Genomic DNA, 26103 nt, shown 5'->3' on the forward strand with positions numbered 1-26103 from the left:
GGAAAATAAGACCAACAAAGTTTTGTGTACAAATTTATTGTAAAACATTGTATAATTTTTAAAAAGTGTCGCTACTTGTGGAAGTCACGTATCCATAAAGTGTGACCAGCCAATGTGCCAATTTCAATAAAAAAATAATTTTAACATAATTATTTTTATAACAAAATTTATTTAAAGACATCCATAAAAATAAGTTAAATTCTTTTTAAATAAAATTACAACATTTCCTGGCAAGACAATAAATAGAATATCCATAAAGTTTTAAACTTAGTACATTTGATATGTTACACTTGAGTCACTTCGCCATCTTGCTGTAAAATCCATTGTGCGGCTTTAGCTACGTCCCACGACGAACTTTCCAGTGCGTTGCAACAAGTATTCATTTCTGCGCTCACCATGTTTTGGAGTTTCACCACCTTGATTGCTTTCATTACTTCCCACTCACAGTGGTCCAAGGCTTCTACACATTTTTCTTTAGAAACCTGAAAATTCGAAAAAATCAAATACCGCGCCTTTATAGTATATGTTCAGTTTTTGAAAGGCGGCACAATTAGCAGAGCCCGTTTTTCGACTAGGCGGTACATTCCAATTCCAATGAAAAAAAATGTCCGAAAGTTATTTCGGCAGTACAATGAAACATATCCAGCATTTTCGAGCTGAGTCAACAATTTTGTGATGACGTCATTAACATTTTCCCAAGGACACGTATATCAACTTGGATTGGTGTAGTGTAAACTAAAAATAACAGTTTTATATCCCCAAAATTTTCTAGAAAAATGGAGTGAGCCGTTCCTGATTTAATCAATAAAATATTTTTTTCACTAGCAGCCTGGACGCATGCAAATGTCGACTCATTTAGTGGTAGCAAATTCAACTTTTGCTACCACGGGTTCAAAAAGAAAAATTGAGGTTATGTACGCAATGTTTGATGTGATTATTTCTTAAAAAATGAACAAATGTGTGCTACAAACATTACTTGAGTATACGCATGGTAGTTGGTAGACGGTAGAAGATAAAATGATTAACTCAGCGACAAGTATAAACGGTTTTCTTTGTGTTGAAGATTTAGATTAAGTTTGATTAGAAATCAAAACAAAATCATGTTGCGTCAAAAAATTGAACGTTTATTTTTCAATTTATTGTCTTATGGTTTCTACTAGTGAAAAAAATAGTATATTAACCACGGTTGCAAAGCCACTTCTAGACCTCGCACTTAGAGCCCTCGACGCTGCGCGTCTCGGGTTCTAATTTACGCTCGGTCTAGAATGCTTGGCTCTGCAACCTTGGCTAATAATATACTATTTTTCACTAGCAGCCTGGACGCATGCAAATGTCGACTCATTTAGTGGTAGCAAATTCAACTTTTGCTACCACGGGTTCAAAAAGAAAAATTGAGGTTATGTACGCAATGTTTGATGTGATTATTTCTTAAAAAATGAACAAATGTGTGCTACAAACATTACTTGAGTATACGCATGGTAGTTGGTAGACGGTAGAAGATAAAATAATTAACTCAGCGACAAGTATAAATGGTTTTCTTTGTGTTGAAGATTTAGATCAAGTTTGATTAGAAATCAAAACAAAATCATGTTGCGTCAAAAAATTGAACGTTTATTTTTCAGTTTATTGTCTTATGGTTTCTACTAGTGAAAAAAATAGTATATTAACCACGGTTGCAAAGCCACTTCTAGACCTCGCACTTAAAGCCCTCGACACTGCGCGTCTCGGGTTCTAATTTGCGCTCGGTCTAGAATGCTTGTCTCTGCAACCTTGGCTAATAATATACTATTTTTTTTTGAACCACTTGTTTAAACAAATCTAAAAAATTTGAATGCAATGATAAATCACAAGTAAAATCACATCACATTTTGGGTAGAATTTATTCGGCAAAATTTTGAGATGACATCATCAATTTTTGGGGGGGGAATAAACAGATAGATTTTGATTAACAATTTACCATGCTTACAATAACTTTAAAACGTCTCCAAAATTTCATAGTATTCAGTTTTGCAATTCTTGATTTATACCGTAAAATAAATTGACTCATTCATTTTTTTTGAGTAATTCTGTATGAGCAAATAAAAAAAAAATGAGGCACTTAATTTGATCAATAAAAACTGGTCGAAGGCTAAAAGTATAATCCGACAAATCCAGTTCTTAAAAAAATGATAAAATTTGATTTTATGATTTTCGTTTTGTGATAACTGCTGTAAAGTAAAAACCAGAGGCATAAATAACACCCCTTGTCCTTCAGCAGTAAGTAATAGCAATCTAAAGCTCAAGTTTTTATTTATGTTTATACATCGAAAGAATGTCACGTAGAAGTTGATTCGATTTGAATCAGATTGTCTTCTCAAAACAGGGCTAAAACTATTAATTAAACCACAATTGAACAAAATGAGTGTCCATTTTCGACAAAATTTTGTATTTCTTAAATTTTTCGTTTCAGTTCATTTTATTAATTTTTTTTAATTTTTCAGTTTTTCAATGTTCCGATTTTTTAATTGCTTCAATGTGAAAATTTTAAATTTTTGGATTTTTCAGTTTTTCCGGTTTTTCAACTTTTAGATTTAATTTTTCGTTTTTTCAATTTTAATTTTTGATTTACAATTTTTCTAATTTTCATTGTAAACATGTATTATAGTGAACCAAGAGCTATAAGGTTATATGGCCATCATAACAGTAGTTGACCGCAAATAAATACCCCCTTTGAGTGGTTCGCACTAAGCTTACCGGTTGGCAATAAATCATCTTCTAAACATTTCTTGCTGATATTTAACAGGGCCGGCTTTCAAAGCGAGTGGTTATTTTGGAACCCTCAGCGGCTGCAGGTAATAAAGAAATAGTGGAGTGGTGGATTTTCATATTTAGTGAAAGCCGCCCCTGAACGAAACCACAAGAGCCGGTCGAGCTGCAGTGGACACGTTATTTACTACCCTAAAACCTTTTCTATTGTAAACAACTTAACTTCGACACAATGGGATGATTTTATGATGGCCATATAACCTTATAACTCTTGGTTCACTATAATAATAATTTTTAAAATTTTCCCTTTTTCAATTTTACTATTTTAGAATTTATCCATTTCTCAATTATTTGATTTTAAAAGTTTTTCATTTATTCGATTTTTCAGTTTTTTGATTTATAATTTTTAAATTTCTCGATATTTTATTTTTGGGTTTTCCAATTTTTCGATTTGATTCGTTTTTCCTTTCCAATTTTTCGATTTTGAGTTTCTCGATTTTTAGTTTTTCAGTGTTTCAATTCATGGTTTCTTCAGTTTTTGAACTTTTCGAATCAAACCAATGGAAAAATTGCAAAATTGTAAAACTGAAAAATCAAAAATGAAAAAAATCGAAAAAGCCAAAATTAAGAAACTGAAAAATCGAAATGTGGAAAAAATGGAAATCGAGAAATTGAAAAACTGAATAAAATTAGAGTTGAAAAAACCCAAAATTATGAAACCGAAACACTTAAAAATCGAAAAACGAAAGAAAATGAAAAAAGCATTTTAAATTTTTAATTTTTCGTTTCTTCAATTTTTGATCTATAATTTTTCTAGTTTTCATTGTATGTAATAATAATAATTTTTAAAATTTTTTATATTTTCAATTTTACTATTTTACCTTTTTTCCATTTGTCAATTATTTGATTTTAAAACTTTTTCATTTATTCGATTATCAAATTTTTTGATTTTTTGATTAGAATTTTTAATTGCCCAGTATTTAATTTTTAATTTTTCGATCTTACAATGTTACAGTTTTTCGACTTTGAAATTTTGACGATTTTACAATTTTTGGGTTTTCCAATTTTTCGATTCGTTTTTTCTTTCCAATTTTTCGATTTTAAGGTTCTCCATTTTTAGTTTTTCAATGTTTCAATTTATGGTTTCTTCAGTTTTTCAATTTGCAATTTTTCGATTTTGCAATTTCTCGTTTTTTCAATTTTTTGATTTTTCAACTTTTCGAATTAAAAAAAATGGAAAAATTGCAAAACTGAAAAATCAAAAATGAAAACACGAAAAAGTATTAAAATGAAAACTTTGAAAAATATAAAAATTGGAAATCGAGAACTTGAAAAATTGAAAAATCGAACAGTTGACAAACTTAAAATCAAAATATTGAAAATAAAAGAAATCTGAAAATCGGATAATTGGGAAATCCAAAATTTGAAAAATTGAATAAACGAAAAGTTGTAAAATAAAAAAGAAACATTGAAAAAATCAAGGAAATGAAAAAACAAAAAATTGTGACAAAATTGAAGAAACGAAAAATTGAAAAATCGAAAAAGCCAAAATTAAGAAACTGAAAAATCGAAATATGGAAAAAATGGAAAATGAGATATTGAAAAACTGAAAAAAATTAGAGTTGAAAAAACCCAAAATTATGAAACCGAAACACTGAAAGATGGAAAAATGGAAAACTGAAAGAAAATGAAAAAAGCATTTTAAATTTTTAATTTTTCGTTTCTTCAATTTTTGATTTATAATTTTTCTAGTTTTCATTGTATGCAATAATAATTTTTGAAATTTTTCACATTTTCAATTTTACTATTTTACTTTTTTGCCATTTGTCATTTATTCGATTATCAAAATTTTTTATTTTTCGATTAGAATTTTTAATTGCTCAGTATTTAATTTTTCAATTTTTCGATCTTTCAATCTTACAGTTTTTCGACGTTAGAATTTTGACGATTTTACAATTTTTGAGTTTTCCAATTTTTCGATTTTAAGTTTCTCCATTTTTAGTTTTTCAATGTTTCAATTTATGGTTTCTTCAGTTTTTCAATTTGCAATTTTTCGATTTTGCAATTTCTCGTTTTTTCAATTTTTTGATTTTTCAATTTTTCGAATAAAAAAAATGGAAAAATTGCAAAACTGAAAAATCAAAAATGAAAACACGAAAAAGTATTAAAATGAAAACTTTGAAAAACATAAAAATTGGAAATCGAAAACTTTAAAAATTGAAAAATCGAAAGACTAACAGTTGACAAACTTGAAAATCAAAATATTGAAAATTAAAGAAATCTGAAAAACGGATAATTGGGAAATTCAAAATTTGCAAAATTGAATAAACGAAAAATTGTAAAATCAAAAGAAACATTGAAAAAAATAAGGAAATGGAAAAACAAAAAAATATGAAACCCAAACACTGGAAGGTTTGGAAAAATTGAGAAATGAAAGAAAACGAAAAAACAATTTCAGATTTTGAATTTTTCGTTTCTTCATTTTGTTATTTACAATTTTTCTAGTTTTCATTGTAAGTATATAATAATAATAATTAAAAAAAAAATCACATTTTCAATTTTACTATTTTACATTTTTTCCGTTTGTCAATTATTTGATTTTAAAACATTTTCATTTATTCGGTTGTTCAATGTTTTGATTTTTGAGTTTTGAAATACCTTCTAAAAGAAGAAAGGGTGGGTGGGCGGGGCTACTACCAGCTAAGATAAAACTGATTTTGGCAAATGAGATATCCTCTAGGAAAAGAGAGGGTGGGTGGGCGGAGCTAGTTCCTGCTAAGATAAGAGTGATTCTAGCAAATGACGTATCGTCTAAGAAATTTAATTAAATTACTATAAGAAAAGACACTGGAGGCAACACTTTCAAATTCTTTCCACACAGGAATACCTAGAACCTCAAGATTGTTTTAAATAAAAAAAAAAAAAAAAACAAAAAACGGGGTCCCGAAATTAACTCAAAAACAGGTCAGGTCAGAATTTTCCATAAATAGAACACCAAAGTCCCCTAAAATTGTTTTAAATAATTTACAAAAAAAAATCTCACCATGGGTACCCAAGAGTTTCCCGAATTAAAAAAAAAAACACTGGTTTAGCGAAAAAACTGAAAGTGGATCGTACTCTATAAGTATATGCGTATATTTTTGTGTAACATTCAAATCATTTTAGAATACCATTCATTGAAATGACGTCATCAAATTGTTGGTGGGAATGATTAGCCAAATTTTGGTTAGCATTCAGCCATCTACATGATATTTCTAATACACATACAAAATTTGACAACAATCGGGAGACTACTTTTTTCATACTATAGGGGTCATGAAACGTCGAGAAAACATAAAAGTGGCTATTCGTCCGATGGACTCGATTATAGTACTTCCTTCACTTAACTCGGGAAGTAGAAATGTACAGATTTAAATTTAGACAATACTTACATCTTTCCCTAGAACCTTCAACATAATCCTCACTTCATCCGAATCGATTCCCCGTGTCCTCGAGCTCGGTTTCGCATTAGCGAACTTCAAAAGATCCTCACAGCTCACATGATGACTGCTCAATTTGCTCTCATCCTCGACCTTCATATTTCCAAAATTGTGCGCAACACCATCCACAACATCCTGTTCTTGCGGAATCTCGTCCAAAGCATTCAGATCTGACTCGATCTGAGCTTCAAAATGTATAGACTCTGGATTTTTATCAGCAATCTGAGTAACACTATTTGAGTAAACCGGCAAATCGGTAGTCTGAAAAGGATCAACCGTTGTTGTAGCAGGCGGCGTTACAGTATTAATTTTATCCAAAGTTCTTTGTAAATTCGTCGGCGGTATGATTAGGGGATGTTTTCGAGTATGTCTCGGTTTAGCAGCGAGTAGTGTTTTATTGCGATCACGTGGAGGTAGGGGGATGGGATTGTCATCCCTGTGAGTAAACTCCGATGAGTGCGGGAGAGTATGACTGGAGAAATTCTGTCTTGGCGGCAGCTCGTCTGTGGATAAATCTAGAGAGTTTCGTGTTAAAACTACAAATGCGTTGACAAACCTGTTTTTGTTCCATTCAGATTCTCGGGCACAGAATTTCGTACGGATTCGTGCAATTTCGGTGGAAGGGTGCTGGCGACGCTAGCCGAACGCGTTCTCGGGTTGATGACGGGCTGACCCGAACGCAGAATTCGTAATGGATTAGTGACCATGAGCTGGAATCGAGCGGGTTCGGTTTGGGCGGAAGCAACAACAAACTATAGCTCACCTGCGTGACGTCGGCCGAGGGGCTTTCTACAAGACCCTGATACGCCATTTGAGCTTCTTGTGTAACTTTGGACTAAAGGGAAAAAAGAAATAAAACAATAAAAACAAAAAAGGTTAGGAGAGAAAAAAAGAAAGAAATTAAATTGAGTGGGGTGCGGCCGATACCGTAATTGAAGCGTCTTTGTGAAGATTATACAAAGTTGTCAATAACATTCCTACAGATATTGCTATCGTAATGTAAATGGGAGGGATACGTTACGTATAATAAAGTGTATAACAAAGTATTAAACGCTACGTTAAATTAGTCGGTAGCAATTTATAGTTAGTAGTTCTGATTTTGTGATGTTCACGTTAAGCTCTTGTTGAGGTGGGGGCGGCGATTTTCATTGGTTGCAATCGACTTAAGTTACTTAAATCTATGTACTGAGTAAGCAAACACTCACTAACCGTGAACTATAATTTCTTTTTTGTTTTGTGTTAAAATAACATCAACTTCAAGACGTGTAGGTAAAAAAATCTACTAAGCGTTTGTGGCGAACTTCCTTTGTCTTTGAAGGACAATCAATACCAACTTTAGTGCGTTTTTCAGTAAATATTTATTTCATAATAATTTTTGAGATGACATCATCAGTTTTCTAGAGGGGATTAATATAGAAATTGTGGTAAATAATATTTTGGGATCCTACAGTAACTGCACCAGTTTATCAAAATTTGGAATGAATTTGTAATGGACTTTCTGAGATAAATGAACAATAAAAATATTTACCACGTTTTTAAGGACAAGAAACAGACAAAAAATGGTCTAAAGTTATTTAGACAGAACTTCCCCCGTTCCTAGAGTAAAATACAATATTTCTTTTTTTTTTTTCGAAAAATTATAAGATTGAATTTTGCAATTTTTTTTATGATAAACCTTATTAGTTAAAATAAAGTTATGTATGTAATCTTAAAGTAAGGTAGAGAAGCATGTTATGTGTGTGTTTCAAATGAGCGTGCCCATTATAAAAGGACACGTATATCAATTTGAATATGTACACCATAACACTAATAATAACGGTATTCTATTACCAAAATTTCGAGAAAATGGAATGATTTAATCAAAAAAATAAATTAACTGATTCATGAATTTGTTTGAATCACCCTGGATAAGCAATTCTGAAAAATGTGAATGCATATGATAAATCATAAGTTGTGACTCATCATATTTTGCCTATTTTAGGTGGGATTTCTTCGGCAAAATTTTTTCAATTTTTAAATTTTTCGTTTGGGTTTATTTTGTTTATTTTTTCAATTTTTCGGTTTTTCGGTGTTCCGATTTTATAGTTTTTCTTTTTTTCAATGCGATTTTTTTTGGATTTCTCAATTTTTCATTTCTTCAATTTTTGATTTACAATTTTTCTAGTTTTCATTGTAAATATGTAATAATAATAATTTTTAAAACTTTTCACTTTTTCAATTTACTATTTTAGAATTTTTCCATTTCTCAATTATTTGATTTTAAAACTTTTTCATTTATTCGATTTTACAATTTTTTGATTTTTGATTTTTCGATTCCATTCGTTTTTTCTTTCCAATTTTTCCATTCATTAATTTTTTCGGTTTTTAAGTTTCTCGATTTTTAGTTTTTCAATGTTTTAATTTATCGTTCCAGTTTTTCGATTTGTAATTTTTCGATTTTGCAATTTCTCGTTTTTTCATTTTTTTGATTTTTCAACTTTTCGAATAAAAAGAAAACGGAGAAACTGCAAAATTGTATATCTGAAAAGTCAAAAATGAAAAAAACGAAAAAGTGTAAAAATGAAAACTTTGAAAAATATAAAAATTGGAAATTAAGAACTTGAAAAATCAAGAAACGAAAAATTGGATAATTGGGAAATACAAAAATTGAAAAACTGAAAAATCGACAATCGAAAATTTGAAAAACTGCATAAACGACAAATTATAAAATCGAAAGAAACATTGAAAAAATAAAGGAAATGAAAAAACGAACAATTGTGATAAAATAGAGGAAACGAAAAATTGAAAAATCGAAAAATTCAAAATTAAGAAACTAAAAAATCGAAAAATGGAAAAAAACATGAAATCGAAACACTGAAAGATTCAAAAATTGAAAAATGAAAGAAAACAAAAAAACAAATTTTCATTCTTTCAACTTTTAGATTATTTAATTTTTCGTTTCTTAAATTTTTAACATTTTCAATTTTACTATTTTAGATTTTTTCAATTTCTCAATTACATATTTGATTTTAACATTTTTTTCATTTATTCGATTTTTCAATTTTTCGATCTTTCAATCTTACAGTTTTTCGACTTTTGAATTTTGACGAATTCTATAATTTTACAATTTTGCAATTTTTCGATTCGACTCAATTTTTCTTCTTTCCAATTTTTGGATTCGTTAACTTTTTCGATTTTTAAATTTCTCGATTTTTAATTTTTCAATATTTGAATTTATCGTCGTTTGTCGTCGAATTAGTTCTTCGATTCGTATTTTTTCGATTTTTCAAGCTTTTGATTTTTCAACTTTTCGGATAAAAAAAATCCAAAACTGTAAAAGTGAGAAATCAAAGACTGAAAATTTGAAAAATTGAATAAAAAAAATATAAAATCGAAAGAAACATTGAAAAAATGAAGGAAATGAAAAAACGAACAACTGTGATAAAATTCAGGAAACGAAAAATTGAAAAATCGAAAAATCAAAAATTGAAAAAAATTGGAAATCGGAAAATTGAAAAACCGAAAAAATTAAAGTTGAAAAAACAAACAATTCTGAAATCGAAACATTGAAAGGTGGAAAAATTGAAAAATAAAAGAAAATGAAAAAATAACTTTTTGTATTTTCAACTATTAGATTTTTTAATTTTTCGTTTCTTCAATTTTTGATTTACAATTTTTTGAGTTTTCATTGTAAATATGTAATAATAATTTTTAAAACTTTTTACATTTTCAATTTTACTATTTTAGATTTTTTCCCTTTCTCAATTATTTGATTTTAAAACTTTCATTTATTCGGTTTTTTAATTTTTCCATATATAATTTTTCAATTTTTCGATCTTCCAATGTGACAGTTTTTTAACTTTCGAATTTTGACGATTCTATAATTTTACGATTTAACAATTTTTTGAACTTTCCTAGCTTTTTTTCGATTCGATTCGTTTTTTCTTCTTTCCAATTTTTCGATTCGTTAATTTTTTCGATTTTCAAATTTCTGGATTTTTAATTTTTCAATGTTTGAATTTATCGTTTATTCAATTCTTCGATTCGCATTTTTCGATTTTTCAACTTTTCGAATAAACAAAAAACGCCAAAATTGTAAAACTGAGAAATTGAAGATTGAAAATTTAAAATTTGAATGAACGAACAATTGTGATAAAATTCAGGAAACGAAAAATTGAAAAATCGAAAAGTCCAAAATTAAGAAACTGAAAAATCACAAATGGAAAAAAATTGGAAATCGGGAAATTGAAAAACTGAAAAAATTAAAGTTAAAAAAACGAAAAATTATGAAATCGACAGATTGAAAGGAGGAAAAATTGAAAATGAAAGAAAATGAAAAATTATTTTTCGTTTCTTCAATTTTTGATTTACAATTTTTCTACTTTTCATTGTAAATATGTAATAATAATGATTTTTAAAACTTTTCACATTTTCAATTTTACTATTTTAGATTTTTTCCATTTCTCAATTATTTGATTTTAAAACTTTTTCATTTATTCGATTTTTCAATTTTTGGATTTTTCGATTTATAATTTTTGGATTTTCCAATTTTTCGATTGGATTCGTTTTTTCTTCTTTCCAATTTTTCGATTCGTTAATTTTTTCGATTTTTAAATTTCTTGATTTTTAATTTCTCAATTTTCTGATTTTTTAACTTTTCGAATAAAAAAAAATGAAAATTAAAAAACCATGAAAATGAAGAGCGTGAAAAACTGAGGAAACAAAAAAAATGAAAAATTGTAATATGGCAAAATTACCAATCGAAAAATTAAAGAAACGAAAAATGAAGAAATTGAAAAAATCGAAGTTGAAAAAACGAAAAATTGTGATATCAAAAAATGGGTCAAATTAGATAAATCCAGATTTTTCGAAAAATGATGAAATTTGATTTTGCGAATTTCAGAGGGTTTATTACTCAAAATTTTGAGATGACGTCACCAATCTTTTTGCGAGTGGATAAACAAATAAATTTTCATTAACGATTTAAAACGTTTGTAAGATTTCAAAGCATTCGATTTTGCAGTTTCAAAGTTAAATTGCAAAATGTTCTTACACAATTTTGATTTTTTTTTACAAAATCTGGATGTCTAGGGTAAAAATTAACTCAATACGCATTCATACATCACAAGTGCAGGAGTATTTTATTTTTTATAAAATTGAAAAAAATATATTGTAAATTTTGCAGATGAGGTCATCCCGTTGATGGTGGGGATGATTAACCAAATTTTGGTGAACGTTTTACCATCTACATGATTATTTCATTATTGTTGGTGATATTCCTAATATACATACAAAATCTGACCAGTAATTCGGAGACTGTCCAATAAAAATTAATAGACGACAGACAGACAGACAGACAGACAGACGGAAACATACTGTAAAAGTCGTAAAACGTAGAGAAAACATGAAAATGGACTTGATTATTTCATTAGCTTGCACTTAGGAAGTGTACAACAATCTCAAAGTACCTCCAAAAACTAAAGTAATCAACCCGCCAACAAATGACAGACAGACGGAAACGTGAAAGCGGCATTTTCAGCCGTCAATCGCAACAGAACCTGATTGGCTAATTCGCTATCCCTACAAAATCGTGCTCAGTAAATCGCAACCCCCACCCAGCCCGGCACTCTTTACAAGCTAGAATCCGAGGACGTCGAATTGGACGACCGCTGCTGGCACCGCGCCGCCGACGTCGGCGACAGCCCGCTCAGGATGCTGTTGCTCGGAGGCGGCGACCGCCCCATGACCTTCGACCCGAAATTGGGCTTCAGGAATGGGTTGGTCGACCTCTTGCACATCTCCGAGCGTATGCTGCTGTTCGAGGCCGACAGCCGAGACAGGCGTCTGCGCCTGCGCCAGTCCAGGTCCACCGACCCGACGCTGATGCAGTCGCTGTCGCTCGAGCTCGACTCGTACGCCTTCGGGTTGTACGACTGCCGCCTTCGGTTGCGGTCGCGTATACTTCGGCCGTTCTTGCGCGGTATGTTCTCCTGCGTGTCGCTGAAGCTCAGCGTCCGAGGCCTCTCGAAAAAGTCTTTCTTCACAGTCTGTCGTTCGTATTTTAAGTCTTTATCGAAACTACCATCAAACACGTTATCAGTCTTATAGTAAATGTACGACGTCTCGAAGTACTGGGACCCGTTGGCGTTGTACCCTACGGGTTCGGGGGGGAGGGGGTCGCGGAAAAAACCGTGGGTGGGGAACCTCGGCTCGGCCGAGTAGGTCTTCCGAGCCATGTTCTCGGATTTGGTTAAGGTCCGATCCCGGTATTGCATCTGCGGTCGGTAGTAGTTGTCTTCGAACGATAAGTTCTGGAACTGGTTCTCGAAACCGAGTTCTTGGTGGACGAATGCGTCGTCGTGTAAGCTCGATAAGTTGCGGCATGAGCTGTGCGGAGCTCGGTGGGTCGACGGGAATGGACGAGAGAGCAGTTCGCGCGACTTCGCGAAGTAGAATTCGGCTGAAGCTTTGTCCCAAAGCGGAAGGCGTAAGCTGTTGTTGGAAAGCTCGTCGAGGGAGGATGGTGAACTTGTGAATTTCTAACGGAAAGTGTGGGGAAGAATAAGAAATAAATAAAACGAGGGGGAGGCGGGGGGAGGGGAAAAGACTCAGTGTTAGTATAGTGTTCTAAATTAGAGCAATTATAATAAACATACAAAGTTATGTTGCGCTTGGCATGTGTGCGAATTGCGCTTCAAAAATATACAGTACGTCCACATGTTTCGTGTTGGTTTTGGATGCACTGTATGTGTTGTAGAAATTGAGTGTGCTTTGAAATCGGTAGTTATGGAGAATGGCGAACAAGTCATGTGAAACGGTTGTAATAATTAAGAAAACCTTCGAACTAAATATTTAATTGTTTCGAAACGTAGACCACGTTATCGGAAATTACTCAAAAATAAACATGTTTCATTCTGCCTGAAATTAAGTTTGTAGACTCATTACTGAGTGCGTTTTTGCCATTGGTTGTTGAAAATTTTGGCTATTTTAAGCAAAATCCTTCTATAGCCAAAATTCAAAAAACCTTAATTGTGAGTCTATAACTTTTGAACGGACAAAGAGAGCGTATTCTGGTTTTTACCACTGAACTTCTTGAAGTTTCCTAGTCACATTGGGTAGTCTTCATGTACATATTTATCGGATGGTGTCATTTTCGGGACACTCGAATGTTAAATTTTTTATAAAAATTAGGAGTCCTTCTACCACTTTTTTGGTAGCAGATTCTTGTTCAGTAGGCTCGAATTAGGGACGGGTGTAATTTTCAGACAAATCGAGGTACGTTCAACCGAGATATGTCCTAAACCCGAAAATTTTGACCGGAATAGCTCCGGAAAAATTGCTCCAAACATAAACATGTTTGAATGTGTCTGAAATTAAGTTTCTAGATTAATTTTGACCAGCTGAGTGCGTTTTTACCATCAGTTCTTAAAACTTTTTACTATTTTAAGCGAAACCCTTCTTATTAAAAAAACTAAAAAAAAACAAAATTGTGAATTTGACGGTCTATAGCTTTTAAACGGACAAAGAAGGCGTATTCTGGGTTGTACCACTGAATTTCCTGAAGTTTTCTAGTCATATTAGCTAGTCTTTAGGCCAAAATCTTTGCTCATTTCCAATCTATGTACATATTTATCGGATGGTGTCATTTTCGGGAGACTCCAATATTAATTTTTTTTTTTTTTTTTTTAATTAGCAGCCCTTCTACAATTTTTTTGGTACCAGATCCTTATTCAGGAGGTACGAATTAGGGACAGGAGTGATTTTCAGATAAATCGAGATAAGTTTTACCCATAGAATATGTTCTAAATTCGAAAATTTTAACAGGAATAACTCCGGAAAAATTGCGCAATCAACAAATATGTTTAAATTAAGTTCTAGATTAATTTTCTCAAGCTGAGTACGTTTTTGCCATCAATTGTTAAAAATTCTCACTATTTAAAGCGAAATCGTTTTTAACAAAAACTCAAAAAACCAAAATTATGAGTTTGACGGTCCATAATTTTTAAACAGACAAAAAGAGCGGATTCCGGTTTTTACCACTGAATTCGTTAAAGTTTTCTAGTCTCATTGGCTAGTATTCAAGCCGAAATCTTCGCCCGTTTAAAATCTAGCCCCGCCCACCCACCCCCTCTTTTCTTAGAGGCTATGTGATTTGCCAAAATCGATTTAGCAGGTACTAACCCCGCCCACCCACCCCCTATTTTCTTGGAAAATCTTATTTGCCAAAATCAGTCTTACCTTGGCAGGTATTACTCTCGCCCACCCACCCTCTCTTTTCTTAGAAGGGTATTTGATTTGCCAAAATCAGTCTTACCTCAGCAAAATAGTAGCCCCACCCACCCACCCTCTCTTTTCTTAGCCAAAAGCACTTTTATCTTAGCAGCTACTACCCAGGATAAGACTGATTTTGGCAAATGACATACCTTCTAAGAAAACAGAGGGTGGGTGGGCGGGATTAGTACCTGTTAGGATAAGACTGATTTGGCACATGAGATTCCTCTAAGAAAATAGGTGGGCGAGGTTAGTACCTACTAATCTAAGATCGATTTTAGCGAATGACAGTCTCTAAGAAAATAGTGGATGGGTGGGACTAGTACACAGTTTACACTTTCAAAAATTGGTCGTAAATTTTGACAACGGGTATATCATTCGCGAAAATCAGTCTTATTTTAGCAAGTACTAGCCCCGCCCACCCACCCTCTCTTTTCTTAGAGGCTGTGATTTGCCAAAATCGACTTACTTTGGGAGGTACTAACCCCGCCCACCCACCCTCTATTTTCTTAGGAGGATCTCATATGCCAAAATCAGTCTTGCCCTAGCAAAATACTAGCCCCGCCCACCCACCCTCTCTTTTCTCAGCCAAAAGCAGTTTTATCTTAGCAGCTACTACCTAGGATAAGACTGATTTTGGCAAATGACATACGTTCTAAAAAAAGAGAGGGTGGGTGGGCGGGGTTAGTACTTGTTAGGATAAGACTGATTTGGCACATGAGATTCCTCTAAGAAAATAGGTGGGCGGGGTTAGTACCTACTAATCTGATATCGATTTTGGCGAATGACATACTCTCCAAGAAAATAGTGCGCAGGTGGGGCTAGTACACCGTTTTCCCTAGATTCTTTTCAAAAATTTTTTAAGTACACAGTTTACACTTTCAAAAATCGATCGTAAATTTTGACAACGGGTATATCATTCGCCAAAATCAGTCTTATCTTAGCGAGTCCTAGCCCCGCCCACCCACCCTCTCTTTTCTTAGAGGCTATATGATTTGCCAAAATCGACTTACTTTAGGGCCACGAGTAATTTTCAGATAAATCGAGATACGTTTAACTCACATATGTTCTAAATTCGAAAATTTTGACCGGAATAACTTACAAACATGTTTAAATCTGCCTAAAATTAAGGTTCTAGACTAATTGTGTTTTTGCCATGACTTGTTGAAAATTTTCACTATTTTAAGGAATATGCTCTTTTAACAAAAACTCAAAAAAAACAAAATTGTGAGTTTGACGGTTCATTACTTTCGAACCGACAAAGACTTCGTATTCCGGTTTTTACCGTTCAATTTCTTGAAATTTTCTAGTTACATTAGCTGGTCTTAAGGCCGAAATTTTTGCCCGTTTAGAATCTATGTCCATATTTATCGGACGGTGTCATTTTAGGAAGACTCGAATATTAAAAAATTAAAAAAAAATAGGAGCCCTTCTACAATTTGTTTGGGCACAAATTCTTATTCAAGAGGTCCGAATTAGTGACAGGAGTAATTTTCAGACAAATCCAGGTACAACGTTTAACCGAGATCTAAAATTTTGACCAGATAGCTAGGAAAAATTGCTCAAAAAATAAACATATTTCAATCTGCCGAAGATTTAAGTTTCTTGACTAATTTTGCCCAGCTGAGTGTGTTTTTGGAGCTATTCCACGACATTTGTAACAAATACTTGAACAATTTTTGTGTTGCGGGGATAAGATTAAAAAAAAACGAGTTTTAACAAGTTTCAATGGTCAGTGCTATAGTCCGGTTACCGAACAGATGGAGCGATCACGTGCGTAATAAAGTGAGTGTCCCAGTTTACACGATAACATCAAGATTAATACAATTTTAGCCCGATTGTTAAGTTTTTTTTTTATTAAATCCATCTTAATAAAGGAAAAATTCAGGTGACTTATGCGCAAAGAACAGATATAATTTTTTGATCTGTGTGAAAACGGCCGACATCCCTCAAATAATAGTCAGGTTTTAAAAAAGCACCTGATGCTCACGCATTTTTACAATTCCATCTGTTCGGTGAACGGAATATAGTGCAAGAAGTTAAATAGTAACCGTCAAGTTAATACGTCATAATAGATAGATAGTCAAACATCACTATTTAAAGTTGTAACATGTATTGTGTCTAGTTTATTGTGGCCGTGAAGCCATTAAATACTTGAAAGAACTTTAAATCCTGTGTTTGTAAAATCGATTCGAGATTTAGTTTAAATCCTGGAATTAATGTTCGCCTGTTACGTACATAATGCTGTGTACCATACGCTCGAAGATTAAATTACAGTAATCCACTTTCCTGCGTAACAAGCACGGAAATTGGTAGACATCTCGGTAAGTACACGAGTATGAAACATTTCCCAAATAACATTACCGCCATCTCCACGTTCAAATGACTTATTGCCACTTCCACTACCCATCAGACACATCATAGTACCATCCAAAGGCACAGTACCTGCAAATCCGACGTCGACAGCGCCTCCTCCGAGAAATTCCTCCGCTCCGTGCTCTTGTCGTGCTCGCCGACCGACGGGAACCTGAAACTGAATTTCTTCTTGCTCGGCGAGGCCGGCGTCGTCGGCGCCGGTGCCGACATCGACCTCGTCGTCAGCTCGTTGGCGAGGGCGATCGCGGTGTCCAGCGTCTTCTGGTCGTGCGTCGAGATGGGCTTGATCGTCGCTTGTTTCCTCGATTTCGTGTTCAGCTTCTCTCGTAGTTCGTTACTCCTGTTCGACCCTTCGTGATCCAGGGACTGGTTCGGCTGGCCGAACGAACTCAACATTAGTTCCATTTCGGCCATTAGTGACGGCCCTAGGTCAAGATGGGGGCTGTTGGTGTTTTCTTCATCACTGATCTCGTGGTACTCGTGATCTTGCAGAGGCGCAGGCGCAGGAACGTGGTCGCGGTCACCCTCGAGGAGCGGGGCGGCCTCGAGGTCCTTGTGGGGGCGGTAGGGTGCCACGACTTGAGTGGGAACTGAACCGTACTGTGTGATAAAGTAGTTTTAGCAACTTGAATTGTGACTAAACTACGAGTAACTAAAAATGGAATGGTTGAAGTTGTAGAAAAAATGATGGTAGATGATGACACTTAAACACCACTTTTTTGGGTTGTTTACACTGACCTATGTTACGAGAATGATGCATGTGAGAAGAGGGTGGCGAATTGTAATAAGAGAGTATTAAAAACGTCTCGTAGTTAAGAGATCTGTTGAAAAGAGTTATTTCAATTCTCGAGACTATAAAATCTGGTACACCCCTTTTTTTTTTGGTATTTATTTATTTCGTAAAGGTTTCAAAATTTACTTACATTGCCTTTGGAACCACCCAAAAAGCTTAAGTCGCCGAAGTACGCCCCGTCAAGGCCGACGTGACCGGTGTGTTTCAGATCGCCTTGAGGAGCGCTGATCATCTCGCTTCTTAGTTTTTTGCGAGATGACGATCTTGTACTGTCAGTACGAAGGAACGATGAACTTGGTAAGTCGCTACCAAGGTAGGCTACGACGTTGATGGGGTCAAAAAGGCCGGTTTTCCCGCTCGAAGTTACGCCCTTCCAAAGGGGATGATGTGTTCTACAAGAAGTTTTTTTTTTAATTTACAATTCATCTATTTTTTATATGTTTACTTACAATGTATTTATTTGTATATTATCTAAAGTATTTTTTGATTACTTTCATGTTTATTTATTTTAAAAAGTAAATAAACCAATTGAGTTTTAAATGTTATCAAATTGTATTATAAACAAATGTTAAGTACACATTTTTAACAAATGGACTCCGTCAAACAATTAATTCCCATTAAAGTTGGTTATCTAGGGTTTTCAAGTACCGTGGAATCGAAAATAAGACGAATTAAAATTCACTGTGAGACTAATTATATAGATGGTAGCACTACCTTTCTGTCGGCTGTCAAGTTTGTTATCTGTCAATGACTGCCAGCCCTACTCTGACGTCATCAAATTGGCGAGTCTACGTAATACTAATTTTCGGACAAACTCAGGTTAATGTAATAACAATGAATAACACAATAGCCAATAAATTTTTGCAGTCAGATTGAAATTTTTATGTAATTTACTAAAACTACAAGGCTTTCATTAATGTTTGAGATCTAGTGCGGCATGGAATTTTAAAATCAGTTGGTACTTCCTACGTTTTGCTTGACCTAAAATTTTAATATGTCAAGTGTAACACAGAAAAGTCATAGTCAAATTTCAAATTGAATTTAGCAATCCGTGAGTGGTACCAACTTACAAAGTCATATAAACATCAAGATAAAAAATCCTTAACCAGTGACGCACAAGGCACAGGTATCCGACATTATCCTAAATTTGACAGGGTTATTACAAAGTGAACTAACTTAACATTGCTGTCAATAATTCAGAACTGCCAACAAAAAAATTTGCTTCAATCATTAATAGTCAGTCAGTAGTACTTCAACTGTACTACCTTCTGCTGGAACCTGCAAAGTTGTTATGTTTTTAAAAAATAAAATAATAACTGGTTTTGTTAATATTACGCGTTTGTTGATGTAAATATTGGTGGCATGGCATATGACAGTCCATAATTGACAGTCGGATCCGTTGCCTACTACTAAATATAAAAATAATTAAAACCAATTTTTCTGCGGATTTAGATGTCTCCAAAAACAGAAAACACAAACAGAGGCCCAAAAAGAGAAGTTTTACTTTGTACCAACCCAGTTCAGGAGGTGATGGTTTTTTATTTTGTAAACCAATAGTAACAAGGTTGTCAAACGGAAAATTTCCGTACATGCATTAACCACGGAAATAAAGTGATAACTAATGTGTGGGTATTACCGATGGTTTTTTCTAAGTGGTTTTTAACCACAAAAATTAAATAAAACTGGTCACTTAGCCAGAAGGAAAATAATAAATCTAGTTTGCCACGATTAATAAACACAGCTTTGAATATTTTACTATTTAATGAAAGTAACAAATGTTCTATTGAAAAAGTCATCAAGTTGGCGCTGCTTTTTGGATAGAAATAAATCCATGCTTTTGTGCACGGTGGTAGAAGTAAGGTGTGGAAACAAGCCGCTCCAATTTGTTGAATAAAACACGCATCCCAGTAGGCTTATTTACTACGAAATAGTATGCAGCACAGTATGTCCATCTATGTATTAACATTTCAACTTGTCCGTGTATTTATGAATGAAATAAGTGACAGATTCGTTGGAGGGAAAATAAATCACAGCACTACGGTTTGTGGTTGGTCTTTGGTGTGAATCGTGTGATTGGTAGATGATTCGACATTTGTGATTGGGTAATAAATGACATTGGCATAAATGTCAAAGATTTAATACAGTTTTCTATTACTTAATTTCAACTGATCTCTCTAGACGTCGCTGCGGTGTGGACAGATAATGACATATAATCCAAACCACGCGATTTGTGTTTTCTACCAATGATTTTGAGGAAAGTTATGAATGAGGTTTCCACACCTTACTTCTACCACCGTGCTTTTGTGTATAATTGACATTTCACAACTCAAAAAATGGTTTAAAAAAATTTATGAAATTAAATTCAATTTTCGACTTTTTAAATGTTGGATTTTTCACTTTTTTGATATTTCGATTTCTCGATCTTCGGCTTTTTCGACTTCCCGCTTTTAGATTTTTCGGATAAATTTTTCAATTTTTCGATGTCTCGATCTTTTGATGTTCCCATTTCTTCATGTTTCAATTTTTCTATTTCGATTTTCCTATTTTTCGTTTTTTTTTTATTTTTTAGTTCATCAATTTTTAAGATTTTATTTTTTTGATTTTTCCATTTTTCAGTTTTTTCGATTTCTTGATTTATGGACATTTCAATGATTCGATTTTAAAATTTGTCGATTTATCGGAATTTTTAAGTTTAATAAATGTTTCAATTTTGAATTTTTCGATTTTGCGCTACCTCGATTTTTCAATTTCGATTACTCGGTTTTGCGATTTTTCGACTTTTCGAGTTTCCGATTTTCCAATTTTTCATTTTTTTTTATTTTTAAATTTTTCCATTCTTTAAATATTTTATTTTTGACTTTTCAGTTTTTTGGTTTTAAAATTTTTCGATTTTTCAATTTGTTGATTTATCGGTGTTTCAATTTTGAAATTTTCGATTTTGGGCAATTTCGATTACTCGGTTTTGTAATTTTCCGACTTTTCGAGTTTCCGATTTTCCAATTTTTCGTTCTTTTGATTTTTTAGTTTATCGATTTTTAAGATTTTATTTTTTAATTTTTAAATTTTTCCATTTTTTAAATATTCGATTTTTCAAGTTTTAAATTTTTCGATTTTTCAGTTTTTTCGATTTCTTGATTAATGGAGATTCAATGATTCGATTTTAAAATTTGTCGATTTATCGGACTTTTTAAGTTTAAATATTTCAATTTTGAATTTTTCGATTTTGCGCTACCTCGATTTTTCAATTTCGATTACTCGGTTTTGCGATTTTTCGACTTTTCGAGTTTCCGATTTTCCAATTTTTCATTTTTTTTTTATTTTTAAATTTTTCCATTCCTTAAATTTTTGATTTTTCGATTTTTCAGTTTTTGGTTTTTAAATTTTTCGATTTTTCAATTTGTTGATTTATCGGTAGGTTTCAATTTTGAAATTTTCGATTTTGGGCAATTTCAATTACTCCGCTTTGCAATTTTCCGACTTTTCGAGTTTCCGATTTTCCAGTTTTTCGTTCTTTTGATTTTTTAGTTTATCGATTTTTAAGATTTTATTTTTTAATTTTTAAATTTTGCCATTTTTTAAATATTCGATTTTTCAAGTTTTAAATTTTTCGATTTTTCAGTTTTTTCGATTTCTTGATTTATGGAGATTCAATGATTCGATTTTAAAATTTGTCGATTTATCGGACTTTTTAAGTTTAAATGTTTCAATTTTGAAGTTTTCGATTTTGCGCTACCTCGATTTTTCAATTTCGGTTACTCGGTTTTGCGATTTTTCGACTTTTCGAGTTTCCGATTTTCCAATTTTTAATTTTTTTTTATTTTTAAATTTTTCCATTCCTTAAATTTTTGATTTTTTAGTTTTTGGGTTTTTAAATTTTTCGATTTTTCAATTTGTTGATTTATCGGTATGTTTCAATTTTGAAATTTTCGTTTTGGGCAATTTCAATTACTCGGTTTTGCAATTTTCCGACTTTTCGAGTTTCCGATTTTCCAGTTTTTTGTTCTTTTGATTTTTTAGTTTATCGATTTTTAAGATTTTATTTTTTAATTTTTAAATTTTTCCATTTTTTAAATATTCGATTTTTCGAGTTTTAAATTTTTCGATTTTTGAATTTTTCGATTTCTTGATTTATGGAGATTTCAATGATTCGATTCTTCAATTTGTCGATTTATCAGTATTTTGAAGTTTAAATGTTTCAATTTTGAATTTTTCGATTTTGGGCTACTTCGGTTTTTCAATTTTGATTACTCGGTTTTGTGATTTTTCGATTTTTCGAGTTTCCGAGTTTTCGTTTTTTTGATTTTTTAGTTTACCAATTTTTAAGATTTTTTTTTTGATTTTTCAATTTTTCGATTTTTAGAATTTTTGATTTTTCGGTTTTTAAATTTTTCAATTTTTCAGTTTTTTCGATTTCTTGATTTATGAACATTTCAATGATTCGATTTTCCAATTTGTCGATTTATATAGTATTTTGAAGTTTAAATGTTTCAATTTTGAATTTTTCGATTTTAGGCTACTTCGATTTTTCAATTTCGATTGCTCGGTTTTGTGGTTTTTCGACTTTTCGATTTTCCTTCTAATTTTTCGATTTTTCAATTTTTAAACATCTCGGTTATGACATTTTTCGATTTCTCGATGTTTCAATTTTTAGATTTTTTAAACTTTAGATTTTTCGATTTTTTAAATTTTACATTTTCGATTTTTCCATTTTTCAATATTTTGATGTTTCCATTTCCGGATTTAAATTTTTTTAATATTGTTACGAAATAAACCCATACGCCGCCCCGGTACAACGCCTATGGGTCTTCTAGTATGTAGTATGACTCATCGGCCGGTCGAAGCGGCGTTCGCTAAAGAAAGGCCTGGAAGCGGAAGTCGCGATGGATTCGAGATCGACCTCGACTGCGAAACATCGAGAAGGGAATATGGGTTTAAATGGGGGCCACCTTCGGCAACGAACCACGAATCCAGCGAATGTTAAGAAGAACCAGCCACGTTGCGCCGGAATTAGTTCGTACATAATCCCTCTGTAATTAGTCGTGTAAATCCGACTTATTTAGAAATAAATTGTTGAGTTTAACCCACGCCGATTTTATTCACCGATCAACGTAACAATATGTACATATTTCAATTTTTCGACTTTTCGTTTTCTCGATTTTTACTTTGTCGATTTTTTAAATTTCATCTTTTTTTATTTTGTTTCTGTGTTTCGACTTTACGGATTTCCATTTTTCGGTTTTTTAATTTAATTTATTAAAAAAAAATCAAAAGTGAAAAACCGACCTTGAAATTAATTCAAATTTAATGCATTATGTGTTTTACCACAAAAGAAGGGAAATTCTACGATTTACGCTATTCACGTATTTATCAGGAAACAAGGTTTAAATATTTTATGAATCACACTGATAACAATAAATAATTCATTTTATACAATTTGTACCCCGAGTATTAAAATCATAAATCACGATTTTAATGTTGCTATAAAATAAATTTCAAAGTTGGAAATCTCGTAAGTCTCGGAATGTATTTGTCACTTTTCACTGTTTCAAAACTGGAAGTATAAGCGTTTGTAATATGCAAATACGTAGTCTTACTCAGTTTCATGAATCACTCCTTGAAATCGTATTTAGAGGAATCATAAAATTATTTCTACAGAACTTTCCTCATTTATAAAAGCAAACAACTTCAATAAAAATTTATTTAACATCTTATGACAGGACTATAACACGAATAACACTTTTGCACTCCCAGAATTTCGTAAAAATTAGAATTTAACCAATAAAATAAACTGCTTCATTTTTAAAATGCCTGTATAAACATCATAAACATGTCGGATTCATAAACCACCAATATATTATGTCATAAAATTTAGATAACCTTAACTACCCAAAGTGGTGAAGGCCTTAATCAAATAGTTAGTGGGGAAGATTAGACAAATTTTGGTTGGCATTTTAAAATCTACACGATATTCCCAACATACATATAAAATAGGATTTAGTTAACAATTCCCAAACTAAAACTTTTTCCCTAAAAATGCACCAACAACCAATCAGGAAAATGCGCGCGCAACCAACACAACCCACCGAGACGGCTTTCACATGGACGCGTTTTCACAAACCTTCAATGGTCATGTGATGTCTCGAACACTACAATACTAACAGGCGTATCTGATTGGCATTTCAAATCACGTGACCAATCGCATCCGTGTGAAAGCTGCTTGAATATTTATATAACGCCAACATAATTATCATGACGCTGCTATCAAAAAATGTACAGACATTTTATAAATTGATTGGGTTTAAATATTTGTATCCACACTTCACCGCCGAACCAAGAATTTTTATTGTTCACGAGTCTCTTATCATTTTTTAATTACTTACACAATTTTTCTATATTAAATAATCCACTTACTATTGTTGTAAGTTACTGATACGATTATCAACAACTTAAAAAAAACAGGTTTATTCAAGGTCATTTTTACATATCGACCTTATCGAACCTAAGCTTGAATTTTTACTTACTTCTTATCCAGCACTGTAATGACGTCACCCACCCGGAACGACAGCATATGCGGTCCTTCCCCCGCCGGATTCTTCGACTGCACTTGCTCGGGCCTGCAGTCGGCCAAAATCGGCCCGATCTCGGCGAACCTGGGTCTCGCCGCCGCCTCGTGCCGCCAGCAATCCAGCATCAGATTATAATGATCTAGAGGGCAGCAATCCGGCTGTTCCAGCCTCTGGAAATTAGGCTCGTCGATCGCCTCCAGGATCTGCTGGCCCGTGAGGGCCGCCCACGGCTGGAACCCATACGAGAACATCTCCCAGAGGGTGACCCCGAACGCCCAAACGTCACTCGAAGTCGTAAATCTTAAGTAACTTATGCACTCGGGCGCACACCACGCTATCGGCAGTTTGAGATTGACGTTGAAGTTGGTTTGGTAGTAATCCTTGCCCTGGCCCAAGGCCCGGCTTAAGCCGAAGTCGGAGATTTTGACTTTGCTTTTGGAAAAAACTAGGATGTTTCGTGCGGCTAAATCCCGGTGGATGAGACGGTTTGCCTCGAGGTACTGCATTCCGTCGCATATTTGGTAAGCGAAATCACAAAGCGTTAAAACTGGAAAGCTCGATCGAAGCGAAGGCTCTTTTAGACACTCTAGAAGCGAGCGAAGTGGTGCTAATTCGGTTACAAGCATGAGGCTCCCTTCGACGTTTGGCAGGACGACGCCGAAAAAACGCACAATGTTGGGGTGGTCGATGTTGTGCATGATGGAGGCCTCTTTTAGGAACTCGACCATGTTGCTTTGCATCCTGTCCCGTGATAAACACTTTATTGCAACCTGGAATGTTCAAAAAGTGTTTACTGAGATAATGAGTCACAGCAATCAAGCACTTCAGTTTCAATGTCAAATCAACAATTATTTGATAGAGAAACAGGTTTTTTCTCGCGCTATGAAATTATTTTCCTGTGGTGCAATGAACCATTAGGTAACTGTAGTTTAGACAAGGCCTTATAAGGAAGGTCCTCATTAGCATTTTATTGGCGATTACGCGCTTCCTTTTTGGAAAAACAATTACCTGTATCCTTTCGCCTTCATTGCACCAGACACCTTGTTGGACAACCCCGAATTCGCCCATGCCCAACTCCTTGTTAATGGTTATACTGGCGGCCGGTATGATGTGTTTGCTGGGTACTCTCGGTGATCTTGACACAGACAAAGAATCAATGTTCATTAAAAGATAAGCATCATTTGAAGATTGTCCCTGTTTCCTATAATTGATGATTTTTTTCAATTTCGATAAATAATTGTGGGGGAAATGTTTATCATAGTATTTACGAAGGCGCCTCATTTCCGGTTTGGACATTCCTATTTCTACTAAATCACTTTCAGCTGTGAATTTCAACTGGGAAGGATGAGCAATTTTCAACGTATTTCTAAAAATAACAAACAAATGTTTACTGTAGATGGCTTTTATCAAACTATAGTTATTCGAGGGTGAATATTTCTTGATAAACTTACTTAAAGCTATTAAAATAATGTTGTAACTCCGCTTCTACAAGGAATTCATAGAGACCAGGCCCCTTTTTTATGGAGGCATTGACACCCTCTAAAAGTAAAAGTGTGAATGAAAGAGTTTATTATTGTTAAATCTGTAAAACATGAATGGATATGCACAAGCACATGCGAGAAGAAAGAATACATGAATGGAAATGGTTTGTGCGAGATATGAGTACAAAGAAATAAAAACAGTATCATACCCATGTCCACTAAACTAGGGAAAACTGTTTAAAATATACACACACTACAACAATTAACTAGTACACAGCTGAAGAAACCATCTAAAGTGTACCTGGAAGTATTTCCATGTTGAATGCACTATAAATATTTATATAATTAAAATAAATAAATACATTCCAAAGATTTTTATTGCTCAATATTTATCATTCCTCCATTGTGACAGG

General features: G+C 33.2%; 1 protein-coding gene across 4 annotated transcripts; it reads right to left on the reverse strand.

Moving 5' to 3' along the window:
- Positions 1 to 20: 20 nt before the first annotated feature.
- Positions 21 to 26103, reverse strand: Ack-like (Activated Cdc42 kinase-like). Of its 4 annotated transcripts, XM_064062221.1 has the most exons (11): positions 26053 to 26102; positions 25900 to 25991; positions 25661 to 25748; positions 25218 to 25575; positions 24165 to 24979; positions 17774 to 18035; positions 16920 to 17450; positions 6988 to 7059; positions 6781 to 6934; positions 6177 to 6739; positions 21 to 482 (listed from the first exon to the last, which is right to left on the reverse strand). In XM_064062221.1, exons 2-11 carry the CDS (start codon positions 25901 to 25903, stop codon positions 285 to 287), a joined length of 3045 nt encoding a protein of 1014 aa, XP_063918291.1. In that variant the 5' UTR covers positions 25904 to 25991; positions 26053 to 26102; the 3' UTR covers positions 21 to 284. The 4 variants fall into 4 exon arrangements, with proteins under 4 accessions (XP_063918291.1, XP_063918292.1, XP_063918289.1 ...); XM_064062222.1 differs by lacking the exon at positions 25900 to 25991 and having other exon boundaries at positions 6177 to 6727; positions 25992 to 26103; XM_064062219.1 differs by lacking the exon at positions 25900 to 25991 and having other exon boundaries at positions 25992 to 26103.

This window comes from Zophobas morio, unplaced genomic scaffold, assembly GCF_036711695.1.
Source record: "Zophobas morio isolate AGI-343-1 ecotype UQ-CSIRO unplaced genomic scaffold, CSIRO_AGI_Zmor_V1 ptg000022l, whole genome shotgun sequence".
Lineage (NCBI taxonomy): Eukaryota > Metazoa > Arthropoda > Insecta > Coleoptera > Tenebrionidae > Zophobas > Zophobas morio.